Source organism: Siphateles boraxobius, unplaced genomic scaffold, assembly GCF_051911475.1.
Source record: "Siphateles boraxobius isolate OS27281-9 unplaced genomic scaffold, OSU_SipBor_1 8, whole genome shotgun sequence".
Classification (NCBI taxonomy): domain Eukaryota; kingdom Metazoa; phylum Chordata; class Actinopteri; order Cypriniformes; family Leuciscidae; genus Siphateles; species Siphateles boraxobius.
In genome coordinates, this window is record NW_027509208.1 from 10,050,764 (window position 1) to 10,072,799 (window position 22,036).

The 22,036-nt window shown below is 42.3% G+C and overlaps 1 protein-coding gene across 8 annotated transcripts in view; it reads left to right on the plus strand.

Moving 5' to 3' along the window:
• Positions 1 to 22,036, plus strand: part of epha7 (eph receptor A7) — an 88,431-nt gene that overhangs the window by 38,255 nt on the left and 28,140 nt on the right. For all 8 annotated transcript variants that reach the window (XM_077220265.1, XM_077220266.1, XM_077220261.1 and 5 more), the window contains exon 6: positions 19,335 to 19,459. In XM_077220265.1, the coding sequence (XP_077076380.1) occupies positions 19,335 to 19,459 (125 nt within the window). The remainder of the gene's footprint in view (positions 1 to 19,334; positions 19,460 to 22,036) is intronic.

A 22,036-nucleotide genomic window follows, 5' to 3' on the forward strand; every position in this document is an offset into this window, starting at 1 on the left:
CTTTCCATTTGCATAAAAGAAAAACAGCATCCTCCAATTAACTGCTGACAAAGTGCATTTAATTCCCTTAAGAAAACAAGTCGAGAGCACAAAGAAAGGCCAAAGCCTCGTTCTAACCATCATTGTGCTCTGAAAAGTTGGGGGCAGGCTTGGTCACAATTTATTCAGCAAACTCTGGTCCTGGTCTCCCACTTATAACCAGGCTCATGCAAAATCACCAATTACAGTAAAGCTATTCAGTCCCCACATAGTCGCAGAGAAAATAGTAGCACCTGTTAAGTTGTTACCCAGTAGAGTGGCCTGATCTATGGCTTGTCAGGTCTATTTTTCTCTTGGTCCTTTATCTAGGCTGTGTTCATTGTTACGAGGATCCTGTATGTTCAAAAGCCACAGGAGCTACATTGATGGTGGTCTTCATGTCCTGATTGGCCCAGTCTGACACAGGGGGAGGGATTATAGATTTGAAAGGCTATTGGTCTAGTTTAATAGTGAAGGATTACAGTAATTCAAGCCAATAAACAAAGACTAGACAAGAGCAGCTTCTTTTTAAAAGATTTGTACTTTGATTAATGATGCTTGTGTTAGGCGGACCACTTTTAGAGACAGTGCCATTAAGAGTGATTCACTGCATCGGATACTGATTAGTTCCATATGGATGGAAAGTTCAGTTGACCGGAAATGTGGAGACATCTTTGTTATGTGTGTGTTGTTCTGCGCTTCTGCGTTTTTATGTATTGTCCATCTTTTCCAGGAGAAAAGGGTGCATTTTTAATCTAAGCTGGAGGTTTTGAATCTGGCTCTTCTCCAAACTTTAATCAGACTTCAAAGGATCCGCAAGACCTCTCTATTCCCCCCCTCACATTCTCAATACTTTCCATTTGCTGTTCTTTCCAACTTATAGATCTACAGAGGGAAACAACAGAGCGAGAGGGGTAGTGTTTTATCTTGCACGGTGAGCAGCATTTTATTTGAATCTTCTACAGTTTTGTCATTTTAAGGAACCCGCAATAACGTCCTCTGTCGGTTGGTAAAAGAGTCTGGCTTTGATCCTGAATTAGAAAACATTATCCGTTTAATGGAGCAATTTCAGCAAGTACCCTCAATAATTACTCAATGACAAAAGGTCTGTTATCTAGAGACCATCATATTTATAGGACTATTTGTGGAGTTCTTAAAGTGAAGTAGCTCTAAGCCGACCTGAGCTGCACTTTGTGCATAAGATGGAAGTATTTTCCTGATCTGATATTTTTGCTAACTTTTTAACGGCTTTCTATTGTTGTTGTTTTTCACAGTACATTACAAAATAAAATAAAATAAATAATAATAATATTTAGGCCTAGTTTATTATGAACATTTTTTTATGAAATTGCTTAGAATCTGCATAAATCTGTTTATTTGTAAAACAATTACATTTACAAAGTACAGAAAGGGTTCATATATTACTAGCTGTGGGACAAGCAATATTCAGTTAGGCCTAGTTAAAATGTATGAGACTGAAGTGTACTGAAATATATTGGTGATAAATGTATTAACCTGGTTAGCGTGCATTTGAGACACATTCGGTTTATTAGCACTATTACAGAATATTAACCTGTTTCTTAACTATTTTGTATTATTAGTATGCATCACATTAAGTTTATAAATTTATGTTAAAACTGTTTAATCCAAATGGATGGAAATTGTATACAGTATGTAGTTTAAATTCAAAAATCTTAAAATACAGGCCTAAATATATATTGATACTGCAGTTGATTATACGTCATTGTATGTGTCTTGTGAAATCTGTTTAATAGAAGCTTATTGCTGTGTTTCTCATAAAAACTACTACTAAAAATAATGAATAACATAAATGTACTTAAAACGTGGAGTCAGTATCTAGTCCATTAGGGGTGACAGGCTTTAAAAGCTCACTTGTATTGTCTTCACTGACTCTGACTACTATGCTAATATGACGCTGAGATATCATGGAATAATGACGCTATTGAAATTTGACACTAAAGGCTTTCACGTCCTAGACCTATTAAAACTGTTGAATGCGTGCCACTGCTTTACGAAAAACTGGTACGACGACTGTGCTAAAAACATCAGCATGGGGAAAATACAGATTTGCGAGTTGAAGATGGGTGTAAAGATAAGGCTTTCATTTGCAAACTCCTGGAAGCATCATATCAAAATGTTGTGTAACCAGAAACGATAGCGATAACATGCACACAATGTAATAATGTATAGCAGTGATAGCCGACATGTTTTCCTCAGGAATAGCTTTCTTCCACACACAGGTCAAAGTTCAACCCACCCGGACGGGCCCAGGCTTAAAAGAGACCGCTTCCAGCAACGAGATGAATGTCGCCACCGCTTTATCCATCAGAATATTGTTATTCTCATTTCATAAAAGTACAGAAAATAGGATTAGGGGCCAGCTATCCTGGGGGATGAGAGTCAACTGGCCCTCTCTTTTATCTCTGCACTGTGCGTTGGGAGCTTGGACTGCTCACAGGCACTTTCAATTTGAGCGATTAAGTCGGCTGAATCTGCAATGCACAGAGCGAGATATGGAGATATGAAGGGACACAGGGAAGAGACAGGGGAATATGCTTTGCCGTCTGTCACCTAAAAGCCATGTTTGAGTTTCCTAGCGTAACGTTTTGGCCTAGAAAGCCAAGAATAAAGACAGAGGGATAAAAGACCTAGGTTTATATAATGGGGTCGAAAAAGTCTGACAATAAATTGAAAAGATGACATTCAAAGTGTATTTTAAAACAACATTTGGAGATTAAATAAGAAATATTTAAGCTTTTGTACGCTTTTTTTGTCATTAATTAAATAGGATCAAAACTATAATTAGAATATTATATTGACCAAGTATTAATTATTTAATTAATTATATTATTATATTTAATTTATTAATATATATTATAATCCTATGTGTGTGCTATTTATTTATCTTATTTTTACTTTCTTTATTAAATAAGAGTAGAATCAAATAAAAAAAGTAAAATCATTTTCACTAATAGTCATAGACTTTTGGACTGCATTCATCAATCAATTTTACATTCAAGATGGCCTGTTTTTTTTTAAATGAATAGTTGTTCAAATTGAATATTGGATATAAATAAGCTTTACTGCGCTAACATGTCTATTCTTATAATATTGTACTTAACATATAAATATAAATGAAAAATTATTTGCACTAGTGATCTTAGACTTTTGTACTCTTTGTATTTTTAAGGTTGCATGTGAGTTAAAAACAAAAACGTTTGGCTCTCATGTATTTTCGATTTGACTCATTTAGTGGGAAAGTGTGTAAGAGGAGAGCTTTGGTAAACCAGGGCTGAGTAAGAGAGAGCTTTGTTGTAGCTTGTAGAGGATCCGTCAGCAGCGCTCAGGTTCTCACACTAAAGCGAGCCAGATGATACTAGAATCCTCTTCTCTTTAGACAGAGAGAATAATCAGCTCTTTCTCACTCTGATCACCCTATTCTCAGGCCCGAGAGAACAAAACCAAAGAGAAGAATAAAAGCACTGAAATCAGCTTGAACTTTCAGCCCCTGTTGCATAGTCCGGTTCCCTCAAACCAAACGTCTGTTTCCCAGAGCCAGAGTTAATTGGGCAATGAATCATCTCATTGAGACTAATGTAAACATCCTGGTAATTGAAAAAAAAAAAAATCATCATTACAAATGTGATCAAAACAAATCTACTGACCAACCACTGGAAACTCACAGTCATTTTTTTCTAATACAAAAGTCTCATTAACAAATATGTTTGTTTCTGGTTCCATTTCAACTCGACATTAATCACAATCAACACAAGTTTCTGTTCGCTAAGAGAACAGAGCAGTGGGTCTTTCTGGGCCTCATTATTTGTAATCCGATGGACGTCACCGCACAGTAATATTGCAGGCCAACAGAAGCAAGACCACTTGAAATAAATTTTGTGAGGCAGTACATCTGTAAATAGCGACAAGGGCTTTGTCTAAACATGCTAAAAAAGAAAGATGTTGCGGCTATTCATACGCATCTGCGTGCCATAGAAGGGATTCCTTCACGCTAGGGTTCTGTACGTCTGTAAAGAAGACGTCAAGTCCAGATGAGACATTAAAATGATAGGGCTGCTCACCTGTGATGACAGATACATGCAAACAAACACGATCTGCAATGGCATGACTCAGAAGTCTTGCGCAACGTTCGCTGCAGTGGCAGACGAACAGCTGGTGCTGGTGTGCGAGCGTGTCTGGAATTAGTTTAGTGTTAGTTAAGATGACCTCCATCAAAGTCTGTTCACTGCAGCGCAGATGAACCAAACCAGACGCATCTCAAAACAGGCCAATTGTAACGTTGAGTCATTCGTTTTGTCCGACTGTAATAACAAGGATTGCAGTCGCAAGCAATTTGTCTGTTCACACCGAACATGAAAGTAGGCGTGCCACTACACCGTCAATCACAAAACATAGCCGATCAGAACAGTTCTCTTCTCGCTTTTTGATCTGTCTCACACAACTGAAGAACACACACCAGACAGGATGCTTTTTATGGCTTTCCCTGTGGAATTTGATGCATTTGTTATCTAATGTCTCTTTCTTCATGCCATCCGCTTAAAATAAAAATCCTATTTTGCTATCAAATTCTTTTAATGTTTCTGTAATTTAAATGTTAGTATGTTAAATATGTTTCTGTGACAAAGAAAAAAAAAAACACCAGGTAGACTTTGTTGAAGATGTACCCCTCTCTTTAAAGGGTTAAATAATATTAACAAGGTTTATTTATGGCTATTGCAGATTTGTTCGAATCCAGCTGAGCACACACCCACACTAAGCGGAAGCATGCACATGTGCGTACACATTGTATGTTATTTATCTGTTTGTTGCCAGGTGCGTTTGGCTGAACGAGTGCCTATATGGCATGTCAGTGTGCAGATATGTTAAACACGAAACATGAGCGGGTGTCACCGCATATCTGTGGAGTAACGTTGACAACAACCTGAGCAAATGTTCTCTCCATCACTAGCAGTATAACAAGAGGTCATTAAAAAGAGAGAGAGAGGGGCAAGTGTGGGTCGACACTCTAGGCTGGAAAATAAATTTGGCTTCTTTGTAAAAGGAAAAAATATTTTCTTTGTTTGGTTTTTAGGCCCAGGCAGCCTCCTCTGTTTTTCATTTCATATTTTCTCTGGCTACAAGCGGAATTGGAGTGTTTGTTGAACAAGAGCAGTTCTCTCTTACCCTTCAATCTCTCATCTGTTTCTCTCTCATTTTCTCTACCTCTCTCTCTCGCTTTGATGCCAATTTAGCTGGAGCGGAGCATGTCCAGGCTTTTGCAGATGTGTCCCTCTCCCTGCCTCTGATTGCAGCGTTCAGGCCAAATAAAACATCACATACATGCCTCTCTCTCTCTCTCTCTCACACTCTCTCTCTCTCTCTCTCTCTCTCTCTCTCTCTCTCTCTCTCTCTCTCTCTCTCTCTCTCTCTCTCTCTCTCTCTCTCTCTCTCTTAAAATGCAACACTGAATACATACGCTATATACTGTATATATATATATATAGTTTTTTTTTTAGGGTTTGAGCATCTATGTATGTGGGTCTAACATGATCATATGGGTGGGTGTGATTTAGAGCTTTTCTCATGTGACTCATGTCTTTCTGTATGTTCTTTTAAGAAAGATCAATGACTCTGATTTTCAGTTTAGCCAGCTCTTGGTGAAGGACTAAGCCTTTTGGCACTCACACAAGCTTTAATCAGAGCCATGCATTTAACCAGTGAAAATAGGAAAAACGGAGCGGTACTGGATTTGGTTCCACCCATGTGGACTGCATCCAAACCTGTGATTAAATAGCATATGAGGTCTGATTAATACAATAATATTGCTGATGACAGAGGCTTTGGGATAATAAATGGATATTTACGATGGCATCATTTTTCAAAGCGCTCGTGCAATTTTAATTTAATTTGAGATTTTAAAATTCATCAATCAGGTGCTAAATGAAAGATTTATTCAGTAAAGAAAAAAGGAAGAGTTCACCTAAAAATCATTTACTTGTGTCTTGAGGTGGAAATAACTATTATTTTTGCAATGGATTAATCTATCGATTATTTTATTTTTTCAATTAATCGATCAATCTAATGATTTTTCCCCTCCCTGTTAATCTATTGATTATTTTCCGAATAGTTGATTAATCCTTTGGTTAATTTTACCAATGAACAATAACGTCTCAGTTACGCATATGTTTCTTCGCTGAGGAGCCAAGACTGAGCTCAGGCGATCCCCGCGGTACAGCGGAAAGTGGCAGGCAGACGTAACGTCTCCGTTCCCTACTCAGGGAACGAGGGTTACATACGTAACCGAGACATTCCCTTTCGTTGTCACTCCGAGTTACGTCGGATGACGACGAATGGGGTTACCAGTCTAATCACGCCACCTTCTCGGCTGTCTTCCAGTGCCCTGCGTAAATCTGAGATCCTTGTCGTGAGACTGGCACGGACGAAGGACTCCTAATTAGCACAGGAATACCAAGGTACACTGGGGAGCATATCCCATAGCTTAGAGGAAATATGCAATTATTGCCAACCCAGGGGGGGGGGGGGGGGGGGGGGGGGGAGCACCACTCGGCTCCACTCGGCTCCACTCGGCTCCACTCGGAGATTGTAGAATCTGGCGAATGTGTTATGTGTCGCCCAGCCTGCAGCTCTGCAGATGTCTGTTAGCGAGGCGCCATGCGCTAGAGCCCAAGAGGACGCCACACTCCGGGTGGAGTGGGCAGTCACACCAAGGGGGCACGGTCGACCTTGCTGCTGGTATGCCAAAGCAATGGCGTCCACTATCCAGTGAGACAACCTTTGCTTGGAGAGAGCCTTTCCCTTCAGCTTCCCACCATAACAGACAAAGAGCTCGTCTGAGGTCCTGAAACACTGCGTCCTGTCTACATAGGCGCGGAGAGCACGTACTGGACAGAGCAGTGCCAAGGCTGGGTCTTCCTCCTCCAGGGGCAGCGCTTGCAGGTTCACCACCTGGTCCCGAAAGGGAGTGGTAGGAACCTTGGGCACATATCCAGGCCGGGGTCTCAGAATCACGTGAGAGTAAGCCGGCCCGAATTCCAGGCACGCTTCGTCGACAGAGAATGCGTGCAGGTCCCCTACCCTCTTGATGGAGGCCAGTGCAACCAGGAGCGCTGTCTTCATAGACAGGAATTTAAGCTCGACTGATTTCAGGGGCTCAAATGGAGCACTCTTCAGGGCAGTTAGAACCACTGAGAGGTTCCAAGAGGGAACGAGAGGAGGGCGAGGCGGATTTAGTCTCCTCGCTCCTCTCAGGAACCTGATGACCAGGTCGTGCTTCCCCACCGACTTACCTTCGATGAGGTCATGGTGTGCGGCAATAGCGGCAACATAGACCTTCGGGGTGGAGGGAGACAGCCTTCGCTCCAACCCCTGTTGAAGGAAGGAAAGCACAACGCTGATCAAGCATCTCCGGGGGTCTTCTCGGTGAGAAGAGCACCAGCTGACGAAGAGATTCCACTTCAACGCATAGACGTGTCTCGTGGACGACGCCCTAGCGGAAGTGATGGTAGCCACCACCGCTCGTGGTAGGGTACTCAAACCTGCCTCGTCATATCCAGGAGCCACACGTGGAGGTTCCAGAGATCGGGACGAGGGTGCCATAGGGTGCCCCGTCCCTGAGAAAGAAGGTTCTTCCTCAGAGGGATCGGCCAGGGAAGTGCTGTCGCGAGGAGTACTAGTTCGGGGAACCAGGTCCGGTTGGGCCAGTAAGGGGCAACCAGAATGACCTGCTCCTCGTCCTCCCTGACCTTGCGCAAGGTCTGCGCAAGAAGGCTCACTGGGGGAAACGCATACTTGCGGCCCTGAGGCCAGCTGTGCGCCAGAGCATCCGTGTCGAGCGTGCCCTCGGTCAGGGAATAAAACTGGGCGCAATGGGTCGAGTCGTGAGAGGCAAACAGATCTATCTGTGCGTCCCCGAACTGGTCCCAAATCAGCTGAACCGACTGGGGATGGAGTCGCCGTTCTCCAGGGAGGGGCTGAAGCCGAGAGAGCTCGTCTGCTGCACAGTTCAGGACTCAGGGAATGAAAATGGCTCGAAGCGACCTCAGATGCTTCTGACTCCATAAGAGGAGGTGGCGGGCGAGTTGCGACATACGGCGTGAGCGTAGACCACCTTGACGGTTGATGTACGCTACTGTGGCGGTATTGTCTGATCGGACTAGTACGTGTTGACCCCTGAGCAACGCCCGGAAGCGGTGCAGGGCAAGGCGTACTGCCAGCAACTCGAGGCAATAGACATGCCATACTGCTCAACACTACATGCGAGAATCACTGAGCTTCAGGAGCAACCTTGCTCAACACCTAAGTGTGAAGAAATTCACTGAACTTCAGGAGCATTTCTGCTCAACACCTGGTGTGATAAATCTCACTGAATTTTTCAGGAGCATTTCTGCTCACATGAGAGTGTGACAGCATGTCCATTGCGCATGGCGCCCCAGCCCGTGGAGGCATCTGTTGAGACAACAACATGCCGGGAAGCTCGTTCCAGGGGCACTCGGACCCGTTGAAAACTGAGGTTCGACCACGGGGTGAGTACTGACGGCAGGTCGGAGTAACTGGTACTCGGAGGGTGCCGTGTTGCCATGCCCACCTCGGGATTCGGTTGCGAAGCAAAAGCTGAAGCGGTCTCATATGAAGCAATCTGAGCGGCGTACCGCGGCTGCAGATGCCAAATTCCCCAGGAGCCTGTGAAAAAACTTCAGTGGAACCGCACTCTTGCGCTTGATAGTCTCAGGCAAGTCAGCAATGGCTGGAGAAGGCGACCAAGTCCATACCAAGAAAAGAGCTCCTCTGCACGGGGCAAAGTTTACTCCTTTCCCAGTTGACCCGAAGGCCCAGACGAGCTAGGTGCCAGAACACTGGGTCCCTGTATTCGCAAACCTGGTCTCAGGAGTGAGCTTAAGACACCCAGTCACCGATGTGTTCCCATGGAGGAACAAGGGCTGCCTCAACAACCTTGTGAAGACGCGAGGAGACAGGGCTAGCCCGAATGGGAGAACAGCGTACTGATATGCGCGCGCCCTGACAGCAAACCGTAGGTATGGTCTGAGTCGAAGGAGAACGGAGACATAAAAGTAGGCGTCCTTCAGGTCGATCACTGCAAACCAATCCTGTGGCCGCACACATCCAGAAATGCGTTTGGCCAGGAGCATCTTGAACGGCAGCCTGTGAAGGGAGCGGTTCAGATGCGTAGGTCCAGGATTGGTCGTAACCCACCAGACTTCTCCGGGACAATGAGGTAGGGGCTGTAAACCCGGACCTCATTTCGGCTGGAGGGACAGTCTCAATCGCACCCTTCGCCAGTAGGGTAGCAACCTCCGCTTTCATGATAGGGGCGTAGCCATCGACCAAAGTGGAGCGGACTCCCCTGAAGCGGGGAGGAGGCCGTGCGGAACAGATAGGGAAGCTCTAGGCAGGCTCCCAACTGTGCCAGCGGCGTCAAGAACCACAGACGTCCCCCCGGTGGTGCAGCGAAGCGGAATGACCGGCCCAGACGTGGACGGCATAGCGGCCCGGTGTGGGGGCAAGGTCAAAACCGCACCCTGACAGAGGATGCCAGGGAAGGACCAGCGTTCCACGGGGGCCTGTTCTGTCAGGGGTCTGGCGACAGAGGGGGTTATCACAAAAGATAAGGTTTATGCAGTGTAGGCCTAATTAGGTTTTGTAAGTGTTTTGGGGATTTACAGCAGCAGCTGCTTACAAGTGTGAATCCTGAAATGTTTTGTTCATTCAGGAGATTAAAATAGCTGCTTGAATATATTCATTCAGTTGTATGGAAAAAACATTCTACAGTGGTAACTAACTAACCAACCATAGTGGTAATAGCGAGAGTATCAAACATGACGGTGTCCATAAAACCATGAAGTTTTACCACTATTGACAGTGAGTTATTAAATAAATGAGTCCGATCAAGGCGTGAGTACACCCATGAAAAATTTAAATAACCAACAATAGCGTTAAATGCTTTGTAACTGGTTGCAGAGAGTATGTTTGAGCAGTACGTCTCTAAGCCTCGCACCCAGGGTAAAAAAAAAATAGAATACTGTATGAATGCAGCCGTATTAAGCATGCAATATGAGACCGACAACCATATTCTAGAGCTGTGTAAAACTTTCTATGGTCCTGTATAGAAGTTGCCCTGCTGTGGTTTGCATAGAGTGTGCAGAGCACCATTTTATTCAGTCTCTGTTAAAAATATTTCCACACTTTAGATCGGGCTCAATATTTTTCTAATAACGGCTGATTTTCAGCGTGCCGACTATTTTACGTAATCGACGTCGTTCCAGCCCTAGATTCCAAACAGTATGGTCCTGGTCCCTCTTTTCCATTCAATATCAATTAATGTGGAAAGCTTCCAAGCTTCATAAAGGACGCAAGCACCATAAAAGTCTCATAAAAGTGGTCTGTTTCTCATCCAAAGCCTCCATATGTGAAGAAAGAAATTCATACAGATTTGAAATGACACAAGAGTGAGTAGGTAAATGAAAAGATTTTCATTTATGGGTGAACTGTTCCTTTAAAAGATAGTCAGAGGTACTGAACTGATGGTAAAACTAAGATAAGTGGCCTTGAATGCATGCAAAATCTAAAATAATAGCTTTTGCTATGTGCCTCTGACCCTGAAAAACCCATCAGTTTAAAGCACAGCTTGTTTGGTGAATAATCTTAGCTTTTCGGTTCCGCCGGAGCTCAGATATGCAATCAGTGTGTGTGCGTGTGCGTGCTTGTGTGAATGTGTTGCGCAAGCCTGAGGCATTACTTTGACATTTCGCTGAGATGAGAAGGTTGAGGTCCTTCTGTCTGTTTAGTGAGCCCTTCAAATGCGAATCGTTATGCAGCCTCTGTTTTATTAAGACAAACTATAAAAAGTATGACGCGTGTTAACACTCTGAAATGTCTTGTAGTCGTGTAGCTGCTTGTATAGCCAAAGGTCAGGCTGGCAGCAGATAAACTGGAAGAGTGGGCCAAAATTGGCCTCTGTCCCAGGACGTTCATCCCTCATTTGAATTGCGGCGCTTTCAGGATCGGGTATTTGCTCAGATGGTCTGTGTGGTCAAGATCACTGTTTTAAACGCCCAGTGAGAGAAGGGTCTGTGGCATATTTTTATGAATACATGGCAACCTTTCACCCCAACCCTGCAGTCTGTGTTCCTAAAAAGTCTGTAATTAGATTGAAGCATGTTTGTTTGTTTGTTACTGTGTGTTGGTGTGTGTGTGTGTGTGTGTGTGCACACTTAAACCAGAGGCCAGTCTCAGCATGAGTGAACTTCCAGTGAAGGCAAAAAGAAGTATATGAAAAAGAAAAAGAAAATCTTCCAAACTCAATTGCATATTTTCAAATTTGTCATTTCCACAGAATTCAAGATAAAATCTAGAGCTAATTTATGCAACCTCAGCCGTTTGATTATGATTTGGTGATTTGCTGCTAATTCACATGGGCGGCTCGTGGCAGCAGATGGAGTGTGTAATGTCAGGAGCGGTCAGACGGTTTCTCCTACGGAAGCTGTGGTGGAGTTGGGAATTGAACATGGAGTGCTGATGTGTGTATTGCGGAGATGATGAGGTGCTTATGGCTGAGTCCATCACGCTTGAGTGGAGGGGATGCTGGGTACCCTGATAAAATCCAGAGTGCTGTCTTTTCTAGCACATGGGAGTCAAGTCATAATCACATGATTTCTAATTCTTCTCTCTTCACCCACAGCAGAGACTCAGAGATGCACATGGATGTCTCTCATTCTCTCCCTTAACTATTACTCATCTTTGGAAATTACAACATAATTCTCCTATTGCTTGTTTAGTAACGTCTCTGTGCTGTGTTGATAAAGATTTCTCATTTTGTTTATGTATGTTACCTTTCAAATCTTTTTTGCTTTCTTATTAGGTCTTATTGGTCCGATATATGGGTGTTATGGAAATAAGAAATAACAGAAATGCATCACAAAGACCAAAATTTAAAACTAGATGAATGTTTTTTTTTTTTTTTTTTGCTGTGCTGTACGAAACCATTTTAATGATACATTTAGGCCCAAAACTTTTAGAATACTTTTAAAATCTGACATTCAACATTTTGGAAACAAAACATCATTTAAAACGAATAAGAAATATTTCAGATTCTGCTCTATTTCTAGGTGACTAACCAAAGAAATAATTTGGGACATTTATCATGTGACACTTTGTAAGGACTTTCGGGTGTTGTTGTTTCCACTGAGGCACAAAATGCTCTTTGGATCACCTAAATCATGCTGGAGAATATGGTGATCAGATTCGACACACATTGTGTGCTGCTGTAATTAAAACAAAAGGAGGACAAACTTAATACTAGGGTATTTTGAAATATATTTTCATTTTTCAATTAGCCTAAACTCTTCAGTCAAATTGCTATGCTCATAATACTATAATGCATGATAGAAGCATTGATTGAACCTGACAGTATGTGGACAGTGGCAACCTTGGGTCACTGAGATTACATGATTACTGTATAATTATACGTCTGTAAATGAGTTTCTAATGCAGGTAAGGTGACTCTGTCTGGGGGTCAGATGGTGCAGTGGGTTAGTGATGGCTGATAATAGGCTGCCACCGCTGGACTTTTGTGAGAGGAAGTGTGGGGACGAACTTCACCAGCTCCGCTTTAGGTATCAGGCATTCCGGCGTCCGCTACACGATTAAATGCCATTCCAAACTCATGGCATGCTCGTCGCATACAGCTGGGCTGTTAGAGTAAGAGCTAGAATCCATGGCTGGTGACGTGTGATCAAGGGGCTCATAATATTGAAGGAAGATAGATTTTCAGATCAAACATTCTTCAGAAATATTAGTGGCTCTGATTTGTTGCTGTTTTGTTTTGTTGCCGTTTTGTTTTTTTGCTGTTTCATTTGGTCTTTTTTCTCATAATTTCATAATTTCAATTCCTTCCTTCCTTCCTTCCTTCCTTCCTTCCTTCCTTCCTTCCTTCCTTCCTTCCTTCCTTCCTTCAAAGAAATGTTATGTAACAAAAACAAAATGACTGCGTGATTATGGGTGCTTCTCAATACTCAAATTGATGCTTCCTCATTTCCTCCTACCTCCTCCAGCCTGTGGCCCAGAAACTGATTGAATTCAGCCATCTTGAAGGACATCTCAATTCTCTAATTGCACCGCTAGAAGGTGAGGAACGAGGAGCGAGGAAACTTTCTTTAGAGTAATGAGCGAGGATACACAGGGTGTCTCCTTCCCTCGCATCCTAAGGGGGTGGAGCTAAGATGCGAGGAAAGGAAGCGAGAAACCACAAATAATAAATGAGAAGCACCTTAAGACTTCCTTCCTTCTTTCCTTCCTTTCTTCCTTCCTTCCTACCTTTTTCCTCTGAGGCAGATACAACCTCCAATATTTTTTTTATTTTTTTTTTACATAACATTTGTTTGGTTCTGGATAAACATTATTTTTCACAGTGTGAAGCTGTAATTTGTATGTTTAAAAGCTTTTCCAAATCTGTGTTTTCAAATAGTCATCTTTTTCAATTAGCTCTACCAATGACAGACTCAGGAAAGAACAGCCTTTGCTGCCTGGATCTGCTTTTGAATTGGATTCCACTTCTCTCTACAGCCTAATAGGATAGTTCCGAATTGTGAGAGACCGCTATCGTAATAGCACCCCTCTAAAGCACAGGGTGTGTCATCAAGAACTCTCATATCAAATTCTTACCATTACTATTCAAAAAAGACTGATAGTGAGGATGGAGACGTGGGAAAAAGCTTTTAGCTTCTCAAATATTAAGGCAAAATAGTACAGGTTGTGATATGTTTCGTTTAGCTTACTTACATTTACATCATTTAAAGAAACACCAAGCAAACTAGACGTGACTAGACCATAACTGTACTTTTTTACTTTCAGATTCAGCTGCAAGTGTGAGTTTCAATGGCCTTTTCACTTCTAAAGCGTCTCACGGTTTGCCGAAAAGCTCGGGCTTTGATCCCTGAGAGAAATGAAAGCGTTACTTAGCAGCTTGAGCGGTTCCTGTGTGCAGCGCCAAATCGGAGCGTCCCCCTGGCCCCGCTCTAACTGAAAGTGACAAAGCTCTTGGTTGGGAAAGGTTGGGAAAGCACATTTCTGTTTGGTAGTGTGCAGCGGGAGGACGCCGGGGCTGGGGGTCGAGGGACAGACACCAAGCGAGAGAGGGAGAGACAGCACAAGACAGCAAAAGAGAAAACCTTGTCACTGCAATTCTGCCGGTTCCCTCAACATTCATCAAAACGGGGGGCCATCATCTTCTACCTACTTTATTTTCTGAATCACTGAGCCTGAGTGAATTCTCCTCTCCTTGCTTTCTCTACCTTTCTGGCTTCTGTCTATTTATTTCTCTGGGTTTTGTCCTCTCTTTCTTTTTCTCACTCAGTCTTTCTAATGTTTGCACTCAACTATGTGCACTATCAACTGCCTGAGTGAATAACCTTCGCTGTGAGACCGGTCCAAGCATACACAGCCAGGAGCGAATGATGATGATGTACATTAGCTGTTCTCAGTTTTTACAAAAGTGAGCACAAAGAAAATGAAGTATTATAATGTATTATTTGTTTTGATTTATTATATTATAGTATAATATAATTTAATAGTTTTATAAGAATAAACATATCATATTTTTGCTTATTTATTTAAAATTGTGCTGCACTTTGGGTCAACTTCTGTGACTTTAAAATGTGCTAAATAAATAAACTTGATTTGATTATGACTACAAAATGCATAGGCCCAACAATATTCTGAATAGGAAACATTTAAAAAAAGTTGTTGATCCTATTTAATTTATACATTTATTAGTAGCATTTTATTATTTACTGTACATTGAGCATTGTTTTTTTCCCTTTGTTGTTCATCATTTTTGGGTCATGAAGCACCATTAATCACACATACAAAATCTCATGTCTCAACTCATTATGCAGGTTAGTCTAAATAAGTATTCACACACTCACACATACACACGCCATCTCCCTGGGCTTGTGAAGCAGCGGCACACTGGAGGAACAAGAGGACATGCTCCTTCGCACACTCACACACATTTTGCGGTAGCCAGGGGCAATAATGAGGCAGATCTAACACCCACGCTTTCTCCGGTCTCATATTCATTTACACACTCTCACACACCGGTGCAGCCTCTCCTTGAGTTTTTTTTTTTTTGTTATGTTGCTCCGTCTCTTTCACGGGACTTTTTTCTTTTCCTGCTTAGAGTCAAAATGTCAAGCTAAGTAATGTTGATTGCGTCAGCCCTCGTTAGTGTCCGTCCGACGAGAGCGCTGTCGCCGATCTCGATGTTTTCATAGGGCTCTGGAAAAGCCGTCTGTGTGAGGCCCAGCTCTATTAAAGTCCTGTGCTCCAGCCGAGGGACGACCATAAATATAAATAATATCCAGCAAATGACAGAAATCTGTAGAGAGGACATCCCACGTACCCGCCTAACCCCCCCCCCCCCCCCCCAGCCGTGTATGCAGGATTTATTTAGTGATGCATCAAACTGCCCCACACTTAAAGCTGTATTGACTCTTGTAACACTTTTTTTTTTTTTTTGCAGTAGTAATTTTATTTAGTGTTTTTACAGGAAATAATGTAGCTGGCCCCATAAAACAACAGCTTACAACCAAGAAGAAACCTCTGCCGGATGATAGTATCAACAGTCGATCAAACAAACCCACCTGCTTTTCAGCAAACCTGTTAGAACTACTGGGCGGACATTGACATTGCCTCATTACTATTTACTTATCAGCCAGGCTGATAAGGTTTTTTAACATGCTTCTCAGATCATTCCTACGCCCTTGGTTAAAGCAAAACCTCTATTCTTCCGACTCCTGGCCTTTGTCAAAGAATAGGAGCTGCAATGCAGCACTTAAGAATGTGTTTGTTGGTGCCGTTTCATTTGGCATCTCTTGGTAAGCGCTCAGAGTTATTCAATAGTTTTTAGGTGGATGAAAAGAATTCATAGAAGTGAGAGTGTCAGCCTTGACTTAAGTGGCTGGATAATTAAAATACTTAAAATGTAATACTGCACAAACAAAGCAGAAAGAGAAAATTATTTCTGTAAAATAATGGCATTCTAGTGCTTCTCCACAACAGAGGGAGAGAGAGGAAGAAGCTGAGAGTATATAAAAACATCCATGCATAATGTATCCCTAATGTATTCTAATGCAGAGCATGATAGACGCTTGCTTCTGCTTGAATTAACTTATGCATTAGGAGGCTTGAGAAGGTCACTAATATCTGCTTTTATGTCACCCAGCCACTGCACACAAAACGTCCCCCCCTCGCACTGCCTCTTTAGGACAGACAGAACAATTATCCGATTTTCTACTGCGCTAGGCCCCTTACGTGTGATAAAAGTGGGAGTGGGTTGACTCGCTCTGAGGTAAGCATGTCATTAATGGTTGTTATAGGGCAGTGGTTAAACATACCATGGGGAAAGTGCCACGGAGAGGGAGTGAGGGACACATTTCCTCCATATTAACACTGAACTCAGGGTCTCTCTTCCAGCTCACAGATTTGAGTCGATATGAGGGCTGTCATCACGCTCGATTCTCAATTACCCGGCTGGTTCTCAGCGGAGAGGGGATGGCGGCCTGTCCTGCATTACTGGAACAGGAGGCTGCTGTTTATGATGAAAGTTTGAGCCCTGCCTTAAATGATGCCAAATATATATAAAAAAGTTTGAACAGGAGTTAGATAGTTGTGTTTTAGCATTCATAACGTAGTGAAAGTTGTGGAGCAAATAAATATATCTGTGGGTATATCAAATAGGTTTTTCCACATTTAAGTTTTTGAAGGTAGTGGAAAGGTTTCTTATGGAAGTTCTTATTGTAGATGTTTCAGACCCAGTGAAATGGCTTTACGAGGGCGGTTATCAGACATAACATTAATATTATTATCATTATTGGCCAGAATTTTAATATCAGTGCATCCCTATACAGCATAACTGTATATATGGTCTCGAATCTAACAGACTTGAACTAAAATTCTCAAAACTCTTTTTCACTTTAAAAAAAAAAACTTAGACATCCGTTTACACTTTAACACATTTTAGGTTACATTTACTTAATATTTTTTGGTTGTATTACTATCTTGATAAGTGGCTTGTCAAAACTAGCAAACATGTGTTGCCTTAGGGCCAAAGTTTAGTGCTTTTACAAGTAAATAGAAGTCTAACAGATTGACCTGTCAATGGAAAATTGTCCTCAGAGATCCCAAGAGCAGCGTACACATGTTTGCATAGTGTAACTAGATTCAGAAGTCAGAGGGTGTGCTGGATATGGAAATTCATATACAAGAATAAAAATAAAACACTTCATGTGGGAGAAGTAACTCCAGAGAAATAGTAACAACTTTTATTTCCCAGATCAGGTTAAAAGGACTAATGCTATTACTCCGAAAGACAGTCGAGCACCTCATACGAAACACCACTGAAGGAGCAGTCAGTTGAAAGGGGCAAAAGATCCAATTACTCCAGTACAACTGGTTCTGTGCTGTACAAGTGTGCTCTTTAAATTGGCGTGTCCTGCCTGCCATCGCCCCACTCCTCATGGGTAATTGACACTCTCTGCATACAATGAGTGTGGACAGAGGCGAAAAACAAACACAGATTCTGAGATGCTCGGACTGCTTTGACTAAGCTAAAAAAAAAGTAGGAAATCAGTCTTGTTTAAGTCCTCTTCATCAGCACTGTTTCCAACTGAGGGAGTTAAAAACACCTTGAGTATGTAACTACATCCCTAAATGCATCAGTACGATTGCTGTGGTGTTAAATGAAAGCTCTTTGGTTTAGACTGAATAGCCTCTTAAGGAGAACAAGGCATTTGGCTGGTGTTACGAACTACCATTCAGGCTGGCACAACGTAGTGTGAGTGTCTGTCTGTGTGAGTTAGTCTGGCCAACCTTCAGATCTGGATGGGAAATTAGATTGTTTTAGTTGGATTATACTACATATGTCAAAACACAATCTGACTGCTGCGGTTTTATATCTGCGCTGCTATCCGTGGTACCAGATAGACCGTAATGAGGTTTTAATCCTAAATCGCTCATTACCACGAGATCAGCAAGAAAAAAAAATCCCGGGTCAAATGAGGTCGTGACCCTGGATCCTTGCCCTCGACGGATCACCGAGCACCGATATGGAGATGTCACTACTTCTCTCACTCTGTCTCACTGCACACACAGATCAGTTCAATTCCTCTCGAAGCCTAATTCTCTTTTTCCTTCCCCTCTACTTGAGGTAATTCTGTCTTTTCTTACTTTAACAGATGTCCGTTGAGAGTGGACACTCATTAATGCTGTGTGCATGAGTGCTATTTTTCCATGCATTTCTTCCAGAACGTCCTCATCCTAAGGTTACCTTTTGAGATTTGAACGGATCTTACTTCTGAGGTTATTAAAAACAAGGAATTTCATTTGGGTTACCCACAAGCTTCTCGTTTTAAATTCACACAGCATTCGGGAATAGTATACTGAGTCGACGTACAAAGTGTGCAATAACTTTGTAATTTAAAGACAATTATAGCACACTGGCGAAGAAAGAGTATAGGAGGCACACACGGGTCTGGAAGTGGCGCTAAAGGGAGGGAATAAATGAGATGCCCAACGGGGTTGGGTGCATTTCTCTTAAGGGCACTTCCGCATTTGTCGGCAGAATTAATTTGACTTAATTGACATTCATAAGCCAAACGTTGCAGTTTTACTCTGACTGGGATAAGGCTGTCTTCTGCTGTTTGCTCAGTAATTGAAATTTCCATTATGAGGTGTAAACATTTAGCAGCCACCAAGTGAATATTCATCAGAGCAGCAGTAGTGACACAAGATTCTGTCTCTGTGTATTTGTGCCAACCAGGGACTGAATTTGCATTAAAGCAAGGGAATAGTTTTTTTAATGCGTATGTGAATATATTAAGGTGCTGTTGTCTCAGTATGTTCTTTCGTGCAAACATATCTCAAATAATAAGCCATATGTTTCCCTATTATTTATGTTTTTGTTAACAAATCTGTCTACACAGGAAACAATACATGATCAATCTATCTGTCTGTCTGTCTGTACTTTATATCTTGGAATTGTTTATGTACGTTACATTAAAATAAAAATTTTGCAAATAATTGTAAAGCTTTACAGAGATACAAAAACATGAATTGTGTGATATGTCAATCAAACAACTTTAGATTAAACTACTGTGTTTTGTTCATTTTGTCATAAGGCATGTATATGTTTTACTGTAACATTTTAACATGTACTGAATTACTAAAACTCAAAAATCTTTCCATTTTTTTTTTCTTTCTTTCAGCCCCATCTCAGGTGAGTGAGGTGATAAAGGAGCGAGTTCAGCAGCACAGCGTTCAGCTCTCCTGGCAGGAACCAGAGCAGCCCAATGGCGTCATCACCGAATACGAGATCAAGTACTATGAGAAAGTGAGTCCACACCACCAAGCTATTAATGAATATATGTATTTGTTTCAGAAAATAACAGACAGAGAGAGACAATGACTGTGTGTCTACCTGTCCGTCAGCATCCCAATTGCCATGCAACCTGTCCTATCCTGCATATTTTCATTTTTTTCATGATTTGAATTCTCTGTGTACTTAGCTCGTAGTCAAATGCTCGGATCCTTCCCATCTAATTGCTATAATGAATGAGACACTCATAAGATTTTAATTAAACCAAGGTCCTTCACCAATCCCACACAAACATACACGAGACCATCTCAGTTTACCACAGCCACTCTCGTGCACTTCTAAGACCACTTCAGAAATGCACACACAAGAGCAGCACACATACCTCGTGATGTCTGGAATTGTACCTGAGCATCTGTTCTATGAAAAACAACCCACAACTCCTTGCAGGTTTGCTCAGGCTGCCACTAAAACATTAATCAGTACTGTTGTCCCAAAAAACATGAACACAAACACATACCACACTTAATTTCTTTCACCTCAGCTCACTCTTCTGCTCAATCCCTCCTAACATCCATTATAAAGCAATGCTTCATAGTGTCTACCATCAAACTCATATGTAAGCTAGTCAAGCATTAGCAGAAAGTTCCAGCACGTTCGCTCGGTGCTCAGCCTGTAGGGTTCCGGTCCCTTAGGCAATGTGAAAGCAGAGCCAGCCTCCTGAGCAGCGCTCTCTGGCTGTTGTCCGTTCGGTTTGAAAATTAGAAGCAAGCTTGACTTCACTCCTAACAGCCTGTGGCATTCCATGTAAGGTTTTTCCCCCCTTTTTTTTTTTTTTTTTGGTCTGCTGAAGTCCAGGAGAGAGGTTAAAGATCAGCAGAAAATACTATGTATAGCACTAGTGCACATGCTTTTCATATGTTGCAGCTATGGCGTATGGAAGCTTGTGTGTAGCAATATTCAATTTGAAATGTAATATGCAAAATGATAATGCAATATGTAAATAGACAATACAATATGTAAAATGACAATGCATTTCTGTATTTAAATTAACATTTTCCATTACATTTGTGCAACGTTTGGTGCAAAATGAAAATGATAATTCAATTATATAATTTACATTTTCCATTTCATACATATATTTTAATATGTAAATTGAATACATATTTTAACGCTTTATAAGTTGCAAAATTAAAATGAAAATGTATTAAAGAAATTATTAGATCTGTTTAAAATGTTCAAGCAAAAACTGTAGCAAAATGATCATTTAAATGTTATTTTTCTTAATTGCATTTACATTCACAGTTAAGACACTTGCGATTGCATTTTCATTAAATGTCCCGCAATGAATGTAGCAAAATTCAATGTGCAAATTGAAAATGCATTCCAAGCCGATCACGCCCCTGCCCCGCCCCCTCCCTCCCGCTCTTGTCAATCACTGCGTGAAGTTGGCCCCGCCCCCACCCAATGCAAAACGTCGGCAAAATAGGCTCAATCACTTTTACTTCATTTGTGCTGTTACTTTGCTTTATTGTTTGTGCTGCTTCGATTTTTTAGATATTCAAAGAATATTTATAGGTCATTCTGACGTCACCCAGCCCCCCACATCCTCCAAATAAAATAGTCTCGTTCGTTTGTGCCGTTAAAGTTCCCTTACGAAGGGAACTCAACGATGCGTCCATCGACGCCATGGGAACGCCCCCAGCGTGACTGCGTCTGAAGCATCTATGTCAACTAGTCCAATGGAAAGAATGAGCGTCACGGGCGGGTGACGTCATGACCAGGAATTGATAAAAGCACATCCGGTGCAAACCGGCATTAGCTTCTGTTGCCTCAGCAAGCGATCTGTGTTATACTGTCTCTGTCTATTTATTGTTGTCTGTTGCAATTTATTCGGAAACGTTATGGCGAAACAAGTGTACAAGCAGTGTGTTCCTCCCTGCCCGCGTTATTTAACGGGTGGGGACACACACGAGCTTTGTGTCATTTATTTGGGAGTGGAGCAGGCGGTCTCAGCCTTCGAGGGGGCTGAGTGTCAACACTGTGAAATGCTACCGCTCCGCATGCTCCGCTCTCGCCTGTCACTCTTTGATGTAAAGAGTGGGCAGGCTCGTGATCCTCAGGGATCAGGACCCGCGTCTGCCGAGGCGGCGCGGAGAATGCATTCCTGGGGATCGCAAAAGGATCTTTCGGAGGGGTTGGAGACGGGTCCGCGGGCCTTTTCTCCTTCCTTACCCGGAAGATCCAGCGCTCTCCCCCCGGTGTCGGAAGCACGCACTGCGGTTTCTTCCGCCCGGGGAGAGAGCCCTCCATTACTTCAATGCTCTTCCTCCGAGGAGGTCGATGTTATGAGTATGGAGAGTGAAAGCACACACATGGGGGAAAGAGATTCACAATTTATTTCCCCAGCATATGATGAGCTGGTGGATGTTATGTCACGGGCTGTAGAGAAATTAAATATTGAATGGCCATCTGAGAATAAAGGCGCTCGTCCTAAAAGTAAATTAGATGAGCGCTTTTTATCTTCCACGACATTATCTCCACCACGAGGGCTTCCCTTTTTTCCCGATCTTCATAATGAAATATCGAAATCGT